This window comes from Gadus macrocephalus, chromosome 7 (assembly GCF_031168955.1).
Source record: "Gadus macrocephalus chromosome 7, ASM3116895v1".
NCBI classification, from domain to species: domain Eukaryota; kingdom Metazoa; phylum Chordata; class Actinopteri; order Gadiformes; family Gadidae; genus Gadus; species Gadus macrocephalus.
Genome location: NC_082388.1, coordinates 25,599,215 through 25,614,841, shown reverse-complemented (window position 1 = coordinate 25,614,841; position 15,627 = coordinate 25,599,215). Strand labels below are relative to the sequence as shown.

The window sequence follows — 15,627 nt, the reverse complement described above, 5'->3', positions numbered from 1 at the left end:
GAAGAGGAGGAAGAGGAGGAGGAAGAGGAGGGATCTAGCAGAGGATGGCGGCCCTCCCTGGCGTAGGACCAGTTGCGGATAAGCTCCGGTTTGAACCTCTGGGTGAGTAGAGTCTCTCTCTCTCTCGCTCTCTCGCTTGTTCGTTCGTTCGTTCGTTCGGTTGTTTGATTTTGGATGCAGCTTTCCGTTCAAAGGTTTGAGTGCTCTAGTGTATTGATTGTTGTACATATTCATTTATATTCATTTATATTCATACGCCTTCTTATGCTTTTATTTACATTTCTCACAATGTGCCTCTTAGATGTTTTAGTCGTACGTTCATCACCCCATGCCCGTCTTACTTTCACCGTCGCTAAAGGAGTTCTTCCAACCTTTAGCGAACACCACAGGGAGTAAAGCACACCATTTGTCCCCACTGAAGGTTTCAGGACATTAAAGGTTAGATTCATGTGGAGGTCTGGTGGAGTCTTTAACTCGCACATTAAAACACTTGATTTTGATGAAAATCTCATTATTAAGGAAGTATAATTTGGTTTCAGGCCAGTTGGACTTAGATGAAAGGACGTTGGTGCTTGGTGTTTTTGTTGTTTTGTTGTCTCTCTTTTTAAATCTTGGGACAAATCTTTAATATACGGCCTATTCTGAAGATCTAGGTTACGTCAACACTGCTCCTCCACGTCTTCTGGAGCTGGCATCATAGCAAGGCTTGTGGTCTGATTGATTCAGAAAGCGCGCTGGTCAGGGTAGTCTGAGCCGGGGTCTATTTATACCGGCCCCTTGCTCCTCTCAAACGCATCTCGCCCCCGATTGGATGCTTCTGAGTGCATCAAACCGGTCTGATCGGCCTCATCCTGAATAATTGATTCCCTCACTGAACTGATTCACTTTTCTTTGACTTTTTTCAAATAAAAGCATCTGAGGGAAAAGCTCCCTGTCACGCTAGGCTACGTGCTAAGCTACAGGGTGGCCCGCAAGGTAATCGGAATCTGAGTAGTTACAAGCACAGCATGCTTACTTGTTTGTGGCCCCCTCAGTATCAGTATCGATCGCATCGATTGGACTGTTCAGGGGCTCTGTGTGTCTTGTGTTAAGCGATGTGATGTGCTTGCACTCACCAGGTTAGCCAGGATGTAGTGGTATCCCCTGCCGTTCTTCCCCAGGACCACCACCTAGAGAGAGAGAGAGAGAGAGAGAGAGAGAGAGAGAGAGGTCAGAACCCACAGCACGCTGGACATAACCTGGAAGGACAACCACACACTGTTAAACCTGCTGTGTGGGAGACAGGGAGGGGGGAGACGGGTGACGGGGCGGAGAGAGAGAGAGGGATGGAGAACCAGAGGAGGAATCCTTCTGCTGCATTATGATCATCTCCTGCTGATCCCTGGATCACATCATCTCCTCAGAGAGCTCTCCTCCACACCTCCACTCCGTCCTGCTTTAATGTTCCCTCACAGCCTGGAGGGCGAGCAGGCCTCCTGGTGCTGGATGAGGGAGGGCCTCGTGGTGGAGGAGGGAGAGCCTCGTGGTGGAGGAGGGAGGGCCTCGTGGTGGAGGAGGGAGGGCTTCCTGGTGGAGGAGGGAGGGCCTGATGGTGGAGGAGGGAGAGCCTCGTGGTGGAGGAGGGAGGGCCTCGTGGTGGAGGAGGGAGGGCCTCCTGGTGGAGGAGGGCCCCCTGGTGGAGGAGGGAGGGCCTGATGGTGGAGGAGGGAGGGCCTCGTGGTGGAGGAGGGAGGGCCTCGTGGTGGAGGAGGGAGGGCCTCGTGGTGGAGGAGGGAGGGCCTCGTGGTGGAGGAGGGAGGGCCTCGTGGTGGAGGAGGGAGGGCCTCCTGGTGGAGGAGGGAGGGCCTCGTGGTGGAGGAGGGCCTCCTGATGGAGGAGGGCCTCCCGGTGGAGGGCGTTAATAGGTTGAACTACACTAGCTTGTGCTAGCCTCAACAGAGCGAACGACAGTCACAACGCTAGCTCACTTCTGAGATTGAACTCTGCATCATGGCTGTACTTATTTTTAAAGCTGTGTTGGCTAACAAATATTTTTAGCTCGTGGATGCTCCAGTTTCAGCCTCGCTGGAGACGGGAGGCATGGCGAGCACCCCAGCTCAGCAGGGCCGGGGAGGGGCGGGCTCCGCGCCGCCGCCGCCGCTACGCTACGCCCCAGCGTCTGTTCAACTGCCAAATGAAAACCACCAAAGCCTGAACACTTAGAAACGAAAAAAAAAAAAGGGAACCGCTAATTAAGAGTCGGGCCCAAGGTATGGCCGGCTGTACGGAGGGTGTGATTCGGTTCAGAGCGGTGGTGGCGCTGATGACACCCGGTGGAGGACGAGAGGTCCTGTCCCGACGAGGGGCTCACAGGACGGGCGCCCCTTACACGGGTCGAACCCTCCGTTCACTCGGACCCGGCGATGTGGGCCGCGAGGAGACCGGATCTGGGATCTCTCCTGGTCTTAGGGGGGGGGGGGGGGTTGTTTACTCCAAATGTCAAACATCAGAGATGGAGGGGGGTTTAAGGACGAGAGAGAGAGAGAGAGAGAGAGAGAGAGAGAGAGAGAGAGAGAGAGAGAGAGAGAGAGAGAGAGAGAGAGAGAGAGAGAGAGAGAGAGAGAGAGAGAGAGAGAGAGAGAGAGAGAGAGAGAGAGAGAGAGAGAGAGAGGGGGGGGGGGGGAGGAGAGAGAGAGAGAGAGAGAGAGAGAGAGAGAGAGAGAGAGAGGGGGGGAGAGAGAGAGAGAGAGAGAGGGGGGGGAGAGAGAGAGAGAGAGAGAGGGGGAGAGAGAGAGAGAGAGAGAGAGAGAGAGAGAGAGAGAGAGAACATTGTTCTCTCTCCTAACAGAAAGTAAGGAGGGAGGGATTAATTAAGAAGGACCCCCGGTTTTAACCAGTTCCATCACAATATACCAGTGTGTGTTTCTGTGGTGTGTGTGTCCGTTCCTTCAGTACGCATCGGCAAGCTATAAATCAGCCTAGCCGACGGTGTGTTTGACCCCCCTCTGAGAGGTTCTGGGTTCGATTCCCCTCGTCCGCTGTCTGCCTGCCTTGATCAGCGTGCCTGAACCCTACCATCCCATAATAACCCGTCAATCATTCCTGGGTATGTTTTCACGGCCGCAACCTCTCCTTCATCACTGTATGCTAATTCAACCAATACCGGGATGCCAATGTGGGATCTAAACATAGAGGCTGATGGACGGCCTCTAAACCTGGTAGAGGCTGATGGACAGCCTCTAACCTGGTAGAGGCTGATCATCAGCCTCTAAACCTGCTAGAGGCTGATCATCAGCCTCTAAACCTGGTAGAGGCTGATCATCAGCCTCTAAACCTGGTAGAGGCTGATCATCAGCCTCTAAACCTGGTAGAGGCTGATGGACAGCCTCTAACCTGGTAGAGGCTGATCATCAGCCTCTAAACCTGGTAGAGGCTGATCATCAGCCTCTAAACCTGGTAGAGGCTGATCATCAGCCTCTAAACCTGGTAGAGGCTGATCATCAGCCTCTAAACCTGGTAGAGGCTGATGGACAGCCTCTAAACCTGGTAGAGGCTGATCATCAGCCTCTAACCTGGTAGAGGCTGATCATCAGCCTCTAAACCTGGTAGAGGCTGGGGGACAGCCTCTAAACCTGGTAGAGGCTGATGGACAGCCTCTAACCTGGTAGAGGCTGATCATCAGCCTCTAAACCTGGTAGAGGCTGATCATCAGCCTCTAAACCTGGTAGAGGCTGATCATCAGCCTCTAAACCTGGTAGAGGCTGATCATCAGCCTCTAAACCTGGTAGAGGCTGATGGACAGCCTCTAAACCTGGTAGAGGCTGATCATCAGCCTCTAACCTGGTAGAGGCTGATCATCAGCCTCTAAACCTGGTAGAGGCTGGGGGACAGCCTCTAAACCTGGTAGAGGCTGGGGGACAGCATCTTATAATGGTAGAGGCTAGATCTACTGTTCCATTTACCTTCTGTCTGTCCTGTCTCATTCTCCATCACCTTCTCTCTCGCTGTATCTCGGTGTTCTCTCTCCGTTCCCCATCCCGTTGCCTCCCTCTGTGCCTCTCAGCCCAGTTCTAGTTCGTACTTCTAGTACCCGTCAATCTGCTTCAGTTACTGACAAACCGATAAAGGGCATATGACCCACGTAGGGGGATTAATGATGGTTTCCTGTAACAGAGAGCTAAATGTTCCTGGTTCCTACTGCTACTGTGCACTCTGTCCGGCTGCTTTTTATAATAAATATCTTTGCGTGGCACTTTTAAATTGTAGCTGTGCTGGTATTGTATGCATGCGTTGCATGACGCTTTTAATTTGTAGCTGCTCTGGTATTTAACGTATGCGTTGCATGATGCTTTTAATTTGTAGCTGCTCTGGTATTTAACGTATGCGTTGCATGGCGCTTTTAATTTGTAGCTGCTCTGGTATTTAACGTATGCGTTGCATGGCGCTTTTAATTTGTAGCTGCTCTGGTATTTAACTTATGCGTTGCTTGGCGCTTTTAATTTGTAGCTGCTCTGGTACTGATCCTATGCTCTGCTTGTGATCAGCCTCAGCTCTAGTCGGTTTGGCTCCCATCCCGCTGAGCACACCCTACAGGAGGAACTGACCGCTTCTTTCCTTGCTTTTCATTTGCTTCACTCTTTGTTCTGCTGTTGGCACGCCCCCGTCCATTGGCTTTGGACCGTCCCTCCTGTCTGTAGTCCAACGTTTTACTGGCCCCCTTTAAAGATGTCTTACTCTTCGTGTCTCACGGGGGAGAGGAGTTTAGAGTGGCGAGGAGTCGCTAAAGCACAATGAAACCAACTGCCCCGTCCAAGATGGGGGACAGCAGTATAGAGCGGTGAGTCACTAAAACACAAGGAAACCAATTGCCCCGTCCAAGATGGTTGCTGGTGGATGCCAGTGAGGGGTAAGGAGGCTGCACACAAGCTATTTATAGAGGGGTCATTGTGTGTCTGTTGTGGGACAGAGTGTCCTACTTCCACCAGCAGCACATTAAACAGTGACTGATCACGTCACCGGCCACGTGAACAGGCCCTCCTCGAGAGAACCGACGCATCTGGATGGATGCAGGCGGGACGACAAGGTGGGAAATACGCCCATTCTGATTGGACAAGCCCTTGTTGTCTTTGTTAGGGTCATAGGTCACAGTAAGGGGGTCAGGGGTCACCGATTGATTGTTAGATTGGCCGTTAGTGAGAATGTTGGATTGTTTTAACACGAACGTGCACATACACACACATACACACACACACGTGCAGAGATCCAAAAACACACACACACACACACACACACACTATACACACGCACAAGCTCGCATGCAGATTCACACACACACACACACACACACACACACACACACACACACACACACACACACACACACGCATAGTCAGCAAAAAGCAGAGGGTTAGAATGTGGCTGTGATTAATGGTTACAGATCTGCTGGCAGCACACAGACACAAAGTAGTTATTCAAATTTCCCTCTCTCCAGAGAAGAACTGTGTACCTGCTCCAGTATAGAGTATTGGACATAGTGGTGTATTAAGCACTGTGTATTACAGAATAAAGTACTGTGTATTACAGTATAAATACTGTGTATTACAGTAAAGTACCCTCTATTAGTATTACAGTATAAGTACCTGCTCCAGAATGGCGCTGATGCGGCCCACCTGACAGTATTACAGTAAAGTACTGTGTATTACAGTATAAAGTACTGTGTATTACAGTATAAAGTACTGTGTATTACAGTATAAAGTACTGTGTATTAGTATTACAGTATAAAGTACTGTGTATTAGTATTACAGTATAAGTACTGTGTATTAGTATTACAGTATAAGTACTGTGTATTAGTATTACAGTTTAAAGTACATTGTATTACAGTATAAAGTACTGTGTATTAGTATTACAGTATAAAGTACTGTGTATTAGTATTACAGTATAAGTACTGTGTACTACAGTGTACAGTATTGCAGTACCTGCTCCAGGATGGCGCTGATGCGGCCCACCTCACAGTATTACAGTTTAAAGTACAGTGTATTACAGTATAAGTACTGTGTACTACAGTGTACAGTATTGCAGTACCTGCTCCAGGATGGCACTGATGCGGCCCACCTCACAGTATTACAGTATAAGTACTGTGTATTACAGTATAAAGTACAGTGTATTAGTATTACAGTATAAAGTACTGTGTATTAGTATTACAGTATAAAGTACTGTGTATTAGTATTACAGTATAAGTACTGTGTACTACAGTGTACAGTATTGCAGTACCTGCTCCAGGATGGCACTGATGCGGCCCACCTCACAGTCGATGAGGAAGCGTTTCTCCTGGCGCCGGTCCATCTCCTCGATGATGCGGCGGTACTCCACGGGGTCGGCCATGTTGCCCACGGAGCGCGCCGTCACCTGCCAGTTGCTGGCCACCGCCGACTCCATGATGGCCTGCAGGATGCCGAAGCCTGAGGCAGGAAGAGGAGGGGCTTCAGCACCGACAGGCCAGGTTCTCAACGCACATTTAAGGAGTTTGAAACTTCACGTACAAAATCTGAATTGTCGTATGAAAGGTTCAAAAACGAAATAAGTCTTAGTAGTCTTTCAAGCATATCTATAAACGACACACATCCGATCTTTTTCGCGAAGTTCGTCATTTTTTCTACGTTGTATGAATAGTGCGATATGTAATGTAAGTGTGGTTCCAAATTTCCGAAAATAAATTAATATACTTCCATGATAACTTGAATGAACTCTAAACAAGCGAAAGGTCCCGCGTCCCTCGAGCAACACGATTGGTCAAAAGAATGAGGGATGTGACAGGAAGTGACACGCTGCATGTACACACATTGAAACCGCTCTTCAGTCATCGATCTAAATCTATGGGAGTTTAGTTCGTCACAAATAAAAAGCGAAAGGCAGGGTTCCAAGGAGCAGAGCCCGTCTGTTAATCTGTGAGCATCAAGACTCGACATCGACAATCTGCTCACAAGCAGAGGAATACGAGACTGAGTGGTGGACAGACTGTGGTAGAAAGGTGAAGTTAACGAGACATCTGCTCAACGGATGTACATTAGACCTCATGACTCCCTGAACGCTCACTGTGGAAATACATCAGCAGGTAAAGAGGCTGGCCCAGCTAGCGGACGCTAAGTCTGAGCTAGCCCTTATTCACACACAGCTATACAAACTACAGTTTTAAAACGTTAAGATATATTCAGACCAGCAGGAAAGCCCTGCAATACACACCAGCCTTCTTGTCGAATGAGACGATCAAGATGGGGATATTAATCAATTGTAATTCATATTCAATATTCATGAGGGACAAGGCCCTCTTAGCTGTCCTCTGAATGTTGAGTTACACTAAAGTATTAAAATGAGTAAATCTTGTTAAACCTTATTGGACATTCATACTATGCACTCCGTACAATTCAACAAACAAACAAATTTTATTGTACAGAAGCCAGAAAGCTGTTTTGAGCAGTTAGCCTAGCGTAGCTATGACTAGTTATCCTAGAATAGCTACGACTAGTTAGCCTAGCATAGCTATGACCAGTTAGCCTAGCGTAGCTATGACCAGTTAGCCTAGCGTTGCTATAACCCGTAGGCCTAGCATAGCTGTGAGATTTGCCTAGCGTAGCTATAACAAGTAGGCCGCCCTAGCGTAGCTGTGATCAGTAGGCCTAGCGTAGTTGTGAGCCGTTAGCCTAGCGCAGCTATAACCAGTAGGCCTAGTGTAACTGTGAGCCACTTGTCTAGCGTAGCTCCTTCCCAGTGAAGCCTCTAATGACGCTAGCCGCCAGACATCCCGCTGGGCTCTCAGCTAGCCTTACAGCCGCCGATAAAACCGCTGATTCAATAACATCATGAATATTATTACCCAGCTGGAGCTGAATGGGCCAAGGTAGATTATGCAAATGAGTTCAGATTATGTAAATGTGGCTCTTCGTGACCCAACCCCCCTCACTGGCCCCCGCACACACTCCAGATCCACCGGGACCCCCGACTCCTCGTCGTTCTATAACTGGGACCGTTTGTTCTTCTGAACAGCCACCTGATCTGATTGGCTGGCGTGACCTTAGGGTGGAGAGAGAGAGGGGGGGGGGTGTCCAGCACCACCACCTCCGCCTCCAGTGAGGGAGGAGAGACAGACCCCTAGCTGAGAGAGAGACAGACCACTAGCTGAGAGAGAGACCTCTAGCTGAGAGAGAGAGAGACAGACACTAGCTGAGAGAGAGACCTCTAGCTGAGAGAGAGAGACAGACCCTAGCTGAGAGAGAGAGAGAGAGAGACCTTTAGCTGAGAGAGAGAGACAGACACTAGCTGAGAGAGAGAGACAGACCTTTAGCTGAGAGAGAGAGAGACCTCTAGCTGAGAGAGAGACAGACATCTAGCTGAGAGAGAGACAGTCCTCTAGCTGAGAGTGATAAACCTCTAGCTGAGAGACAGTCCTCTAGCTGAGAGAGACAGTCCTCTAGCTGAGAGATAGACAGTCCTTTAGCTGAGCAAGAGACAGTCCTCTAGCTGAGAGAGAGACAGTCCTCTAGCTGAGAGAGAGACAGACCTCTAGAAGAGAAAGAGAGACAGACCTCTAGAAGAGAAAGAGAGACAGACCTCTGGCTGGGAGAGACAGTCCTCCAGCGTGGAGAGACAGACCTCTAGAAGAGAGAGAAAGAGAGAAAGACCTCTAGCTGAGAGAGACAGACCTGTAGCTGAGAGAGAGACAGACCTCTAGCTGAGAGAGAGACAGTCCTCTAGCATGGAGAGACAGTCCTCTAGCGTGGAGAGACAGTCCTCCAGCATGGAGAGACAGACCTCCAGCGTGGAGAGACAGTCCTCCAGCATGGAGAGACAGAGATGGTGTTTGCTGGCAGGGAGGAAATTAAGAGGCGATGTGTAGCATCAGCACTTCGCTCTGCACAGCGAGATGTAATATAACGTAAACATCACATAAATAACTTAATTATGGCCCTCGGTGCTTACAGCGGGAGCTGGGAACATTCAGGAATAACTCCAGTTTTTAAGGTTTTTGCTTTTAAAAAATAAGTTAAAATATTACTTAGAAACAGACCAATGTTAAAAACATGAGTGAGCCTCAGAAGGAACGAAAATTATTCTGAAAATGTTCCCCATTGGAGTTTTTTCTAGCCTCACTTTGTGACATTATGTGAACCTAATCAATAACCTTGGCAACCTCCTCAGGGCTTCCAGAAGGATCTGGAGAGATTGATTCAGAGATGGTTTGATGTTTGAGTTTCTTACCTTCCCTGGTTCAGGTCCTTAAACCGCTCTGGGGGTCACAAGACCCACCTTACGAGGCGGGGATAAAGTGCCTGATGATCCGCAGGTCGTTAAAAGAAACTCTGAAGGCAAAACTAAATCCATACAGAGGTCTTCCACAGGTGTCAGTCTGGCCCCGGCTGGGTTAAGATTACATAACTCGGTGACGCTGTCTTCTCTCTTGCCGAATTGCGTTAGATGTAAAGCAGAAACACATTCTCCTCAGAGCATAGGCTTCTGTGCAGATATCTGTAGATTCTTTAACATTCAGTTGATTTGGGATTCAACTTTTTTGACGGCTTTGACATAGATCGCTACACTTTCCTTTCGCAACGGCGTTGTTTTTAAATTCAGCAGACTGCAGAGATCCTTACTTCATAATGCACTTAAGTTCCCTATAGCTTGAAACTTGTATCGGGCTGGAGGCTACTGATCTGCAGAGAGTCTGCAGTTACCTGGAGACTAGGACATAGAACAGAGGTCTGGTAGAACCTGGAGACTAGGACATGTTCAGAGAACAGAGGTCTGGTAGAACCTAGAGACTAGGACATGTTCAGAGAACTGAGAGAGGTCTGGTAGAACCTGGAGACTAGGACATAGAACAGAGGTCTGGTAGAACCTAGAGACTAGGACATAGAACAGAGGTCTGGTAGAACCTAGAGACTAGGACATAGAACAGAGGTCTGGTAGAACCTGGAGACTAGGACATAGAACAGAGGTCTGGTAGAACCTGGAGACTAGGACATAGAACAGAGGTCTGGTAGAACCTAGAGACTAGGACATAGAACAGAGGTCTGGTAGAACCTAGAGACTAGGACATAGAACAGAGGTCTGGTAGAACCTGGAGACTAGGACATAGAACAGAGGTCTGGTAGAACCTGGAGACTAGGACATAGAACAGAGGTCTGGTAGAACCTAGAGACTAGGACATAGAACAGAGGTCTGGTAGAACCTAGAGACTAGGACATAGAACAGAGGTCTGGTAGAACCTAGAGACTAGGACATAGAACAGAGGTCTGGTAGAACCTGGAGACTAGGACATAGAACAGAGGTCTGGTAGAACCTAGAGACTAGGACATAGAACAGAGGTCTGGTAGAACCTGGAGACTAGGACATAGAACAGAGGTCTGGTAGAACCTAGAGACTAGGACATAGAACAGAGGTCTGGTAGAACCTGGAGACTAGGACATAGAACAGAGTCTGTTTTCCGTGACTTTGTCAGCAGATGGTCCGGGCCATCGCCTGCAGGCAGGTCAGACCCAAGGACAAAGACACGCTCCATTACGGCACCACAGCCCTGCCACACGCACACACACACACACACACGCACACGCACAATCGGTCTGATCATCACATGTTCAGGGTAGTTCAAAGTTTCCGAGTTCTGATCGCGTTCTGTGAGTGCTCTGAGCCTCTCTTGATAAAAGCGGTCTGTTAAACGACCGAATAGAGGTGTGTTCCACAACAACTACTTCAAGATGTTAACACCCGTGGAAATGAAGAGGGAGACAGGGGGAGAGAGAGGGGGGGGGGGGGGGGGGGATTTGGGAGGAAGGGAGTGAGAGATGTCTTCTGACATGTTGAGTGGAAGGGTTTTGCTGAAGTCTGCATTCAAATGTTGGTAGAATCATTTTTTATCCGTCCTCCTCCCGGACAGCTGAGTTGGCATACTAAAGGCATCCGCTGCTACGTGATCCGTCTGTTGCCAAGGACAACCGGTTTATTATGGGATAGCTGTAGGCAGTAGGTGTGCTGCAGATACAGAGAGGGATGCGGGGCTATGATACAGAGAGGGATGCGGGGCTATGTTGTACTCTTCATATTATCACCGTGGTTACGGCGGAGAGAGGGGGGGGGGGGTGGTGCTGGGGCCATCGCGCCAAGTGTTCAGTGGTTCACACGTTCTGTTTGTTTGGTGTGTTTGTGTGTTGCTTCTATTTATGGGGCTCGTAGGCCCCCCTCCCCAAGCGGTCTGAGTCACTCCGCTGTCATGAGGTCGCGACCCCGAGAACACACACACACACACACACACACACACACACACACACACACACACACACACACACACACACACACACACACTCCAACCCCTTTGGGTTTGTAACACACACACATTTGGGATATTTTAATATGTCCTACATATTTTATTTATTTATTTAACCTTTATTTAACCAGGAGAAAAACCCATTGAGATTAAAAATCTCTTTTTCAAAGGTGGACTGGCCAAGACAGGCAGCATATTCATGTTTGTGTTAGTATTACATAATCTGTATTTACCTTTATCTCTTCAGGAAGTCTCATTGAAGGCTAGCTGAGACATTATGTAGAACATATACACGTATGAAATGTATTCATAAGTGATACATTAGTATGTACAGCTGCCTAAAGGAACAATGGAAATATCTCGAAACGTCTCACGACGAGAGCGTCTGGGTGTCTAGCTGATCCGCTGATACCAGGCTGTCTTGTTTCACCAAGAGAGAAGTTTACAGATTATTCATATTCTGAAGTCAGACACGATGGTGAGATAAGCAGGCAGATAGAGGGAGGGAGAGAGGGTGGGAGGGGGAGGGAGGTGGAGAGAGAGGGAGGGAGAGAGAGGGTGGGAGAGAAAGGGAAAGGGTGGGAGGGAGAGAGGTGGAAAGAGAGAGAGGGAGAGAGTTGGAGGGATGTAGAGAGAGAAAGAGTGAGCTGTAGAGAGAGAACGGGAGGGGGGTAGAGAGAAGTAGAGGACAGGTATAGAGGGAGGAAGAAATCTAAAGAGGGAGGGAGAGGGGGAGAGATAAAAGGGAGGGAGAGAGAGTGAGAGGTACTGAGGGAGGGAGTGAGACAAAGAGAGGTAGAAAGGGAGGGAGAGAGAGTGAACGGTACTGAGGAGGGAGAGGGAGAGAGAGAGAGGGAGAGGGTGAGCGACGGCGAGAGAGAGGTGGAGAGACATGGAGGCTGTGGGAGGCAGATGAGAGAGATGTATTCTGATTGATATTTCTGGTTGGTGAACCAGGTAAGAACGGTCAGTTTCAGTAGCTCACTGTTGTGTCCACATCGCTCCCCTCGTTGTTTTAGTCCTACCCTTCGCTGAACAGTCTCCAACAGTCTTTTGTGTGGTGCATTGTGCGTGAGTTCAGGGTGCAGAGTGTTCTCTGTTGTGTTGTGTTGTGCTATGTGTGTATGTGTGTGAATCAGCTCACACCTCGGCTGCAAAAAATATCTGGAGCATTGCATTAATTATTCCCTATCTGTCTGAACATCACACTTACTGATTGATCCAGGTTTCAAGGTGATTTTGAGGAGAGCTGTCCATGGTGCTGAAATAGAGCTGGCTTTAAAAAGGACTCTGGCTGCATCAGAATACTCATACTTGACTGCTATATAGCAGGCATTTTGTAGTACTACGTCATAAATATAGCTCGTCCGAATGCTCAGTACACATTGTGCACCAGGCAAAAAGTTTCCGAATGCGTACTACCGCCACAGTATACGACGATAGGTCACTCCACTATCCCACAATTGAGCCGGAGTCTGGTAACCGAAGAAAAATAAAATAAAATAAAATAAAAAATCTAGACGGCTGACGCCGGCACCACCACCATTGTTGGCTCCAGCTAAGGTAAATCATCGCAGGTGACTTTAACTTTGCCGGCATTTGAGGGGAAATACGTAATCTCCAAACATCCGGTGGCGTTTCGGTGGTGTTCGGAAGCGTTCGGACGCGTTCGGAGGCGTTCTACGCATAGCTGTGGAACGTACTACATTAACGGTCAAGTAGTAGACACTGTACAGAAATAGTATATGCTTAGTATTATTCGGTTGCACCCTCTGTCTGTACCAGGGGACCTTCTGAAGAGAACCAGAGGGACCAGGGACGCTCCAGTGGTCCGGGGTCAGACTACCAGCCCAAAGGGTCCACTGTTGGCCTCCTGGAGCAAGATGACCTCTAACCCCTACCCGCTCCCTAATGCCGTGTCTCTGAATTCAGTGAGCCACTCTGGAGAGAGGCGTGAGAGCCATGTATTTTCTCTCTCTGTCTGTCTGTTTCTCTGTCTCTGTCTCGTTGTCTGTCTGTGTGTGTGTGTCTCGCTCTCTCTGTCTCTGTCTCTGTCTCTGTCTCCCTCACTCTCTCTCTCTCTCTCTCTCTCTCTGTCTCCCTCACTCTCTCTCTCCCTCTCTCTTTCTCTGTCTCCCTGACTCTCTCTCTCTCTCTCTCTCTCTCTCTCTCTCTCTCTCTCTCTCTCTCTCTCTCTCTCTCTCTCTCTCTGTCTCGGGCTCCCTCTCTGTCTCGCTCTCTTCCTGTCTCTCTACCCACTTACAATTTAGTCAATTAGCAGATGCTCTTATGCAAAGCGACTTCCCGTGATGCATTATCAGATTATAATTTAAGAGTTCATTAATGAGCAGGTCGGGTTGAGGTATCTTCCATTGACACCCACCCCCCCCGCCCTCCCCCTGTGTGTTCACCAGGCCCCTGCTGGGTGAAGAGCTTTAGCGCTCCACAGTTAATCACTCCTTCCCTCACTTTGATTACCGGCTCAATGCCAATGCTTCCTCCAGCTCATCCTGGGCCCTAGCGAGGGGAGAGGAGGCTGTACGGCATTGTGTTGTGGCAGCACGGATAAGGATCTGTTCCAAGTCTTAGTTTTAGATTTGTCTAGCTAACACAAACAGGGCGGAACGCTGTAGGGAACACATAGTACTGAAATATGAATTGAGTTAATACTCTGAGTAGTAGTACATCTGTTTTAATTTACAACCGTGATTTGAAACTGGAAAGGTATTAACTACATACAGTAAATCAAGTGACCTAGCAGTCGACAGTAAAACCAGAGCATAAGAAGTAGTTCAAACATTCCTGCTCTCGGCTCCTTTGAATCCTGACCACGGGGAAGAGATAGCAGTTATTTATTTAAGCTGCTTTCTGAGAGAGGGAGAGAGAGGGGAGATATGGGGGAGAGAGGGAGAGAGATGGGTAGAGAGAGAGAGAGAGAGAGAGAGAGAGAGAGAGAGAGAGAGAGAGAGAGAGAGAGAGAGAGAGAGAGAGAGAGAGAGAGAGAGAGAGAGAGAGAGAGAGAGAGAGAGAGACCTGGTCCAGAACTCTCTGATCAGAGCTACACGCTGGACATACTGATCGGTCAGTATGTCCAGCGTGTACGTGTTGAATTCACTCTCTGTGTGGTTCCCTGTGTATGATTAGAGTACCTTAGGGACAGAGTACTGCTTGTATAGAGTACTGTATGGATAGCGTGCTGTATAAAGAGAGTGCACCAGGAAAGAGTACTCTGTGGATAGCGTATTGTAGGACTAGAGTACTGTGTGAATAGCGTCCTGTGTGGATAGAGTACACCAGGGAGAGAGTATCGTGTGGATGGAGTACTGAGTGAATAGCGTATTGTGTGGACTGTGTGGATAGCGTATTGTATGGATAGACTCCACCAGGGAGAAAGCACTTGTCTCCGTGAGGTGGAACATGATGTCTGAACATCTGTAAGCAGGAGAGGAGTCACGTCCCTCCTCTGCAACAGACAATGCCTGTCCTCCTGCATCAATCATCTGCCGTCCACAGACCCGGACAAGAGAACAACCAGAGGTCTTCATCATTTATTCATCCAGTGGACGTGCGCTACAGATACGGAGACCAGGAGGAGAGGGGAGATAGAGGCTGGAGGAGGAGAGGAGATAGAGGGAGAGAGGAGAGGAGATAGAGATGGGAGGAAAGAGGAGATAGAGGGAGAGAGGAGAGGAGATAGAGATGGGAGGAAAGAGGAGATAGAGGGAGAGAGGAGAGGAGATAGAGATGGGAGGAGAGAGGAGATAGAGGGAGAGAGGAGAGGAGATAGAGGAGGAGAGAGGAGAGGAGATAGAGATGGGAGGAGAGAGGAGAGGAGATAGAGGGAGAGAGGAGAGGAGATAGAGATGGGAGGAGAGAGGAGATAGAGGGCGAGAGGAGATAGAGGAGGAGAGAGGAGATAGAGGCTGGTGGAGGAGAGGAGATAGAGGGAGCGAGGAGAGGAGATAGAGGGAGGGAGGAGAGAGGAGATAGATGGAGAGAGGAGAGGAGATAGAGGAGGAGAGAGGAGATAGAGATGGGAGGAAAGAGGAGATAGAGGGAGAGAGGAGAGGAGATAGAGGGAGGAGGAGAGGAGATAGAGGGAGAGAGGAGATAGAGGGAGGAGGAGAGAGGAGAGAGAGGGAGGGAGGAGAGGAGAGGAGATGGAGATGGGAGGAGAGAGGGGAGATGGAGGCCAGACCTTTGTAGGGCTGGAGGTAAACAAAGTACCGTGTAGTATTATCAGGTAAACACAGTACTGTGTAGTATTATCAGGTAAACACAGTACCGTGTAGTATTATCAGGTAAACACAGTACTGTGTAGTATTATCAGGTAA

The 15,627-nt window shown here is 48.9% G+C and overlaps 1 protein-coding gene across 1 annotated transcript in view; it reads right to left on the bottom strand.

Annotated features, from left to right (window-relative positions):
- LOC132462078 (glutamate receptor 3-like) overlaps window positions 1–15,627 on the bottom strand; it is a 59,698-nt gene that overhangs the window by 29,063 nt on the left and 15,008 nt on the right. Inside the window, exons 3-5 of the mRNA XM_060057656.1 lie at window positions 6,280–6,437; window positions 5,955–5,984; window positions 1,116–1,169 (exon numbers count right to left, since the gene is read on the bottom strand). Coding sequence (XP_059913639.1) covers window positions 1,116–1,169; window positions 5,955–5,984; window positions 6,280–6,437 — 242 coding nt within the window. The remainder of the gene's footprint in view (window positions 1–1,115; window positions 1,170–5,954; window positions 5,985–6,279; window positions 6,438–15,627) is intronic.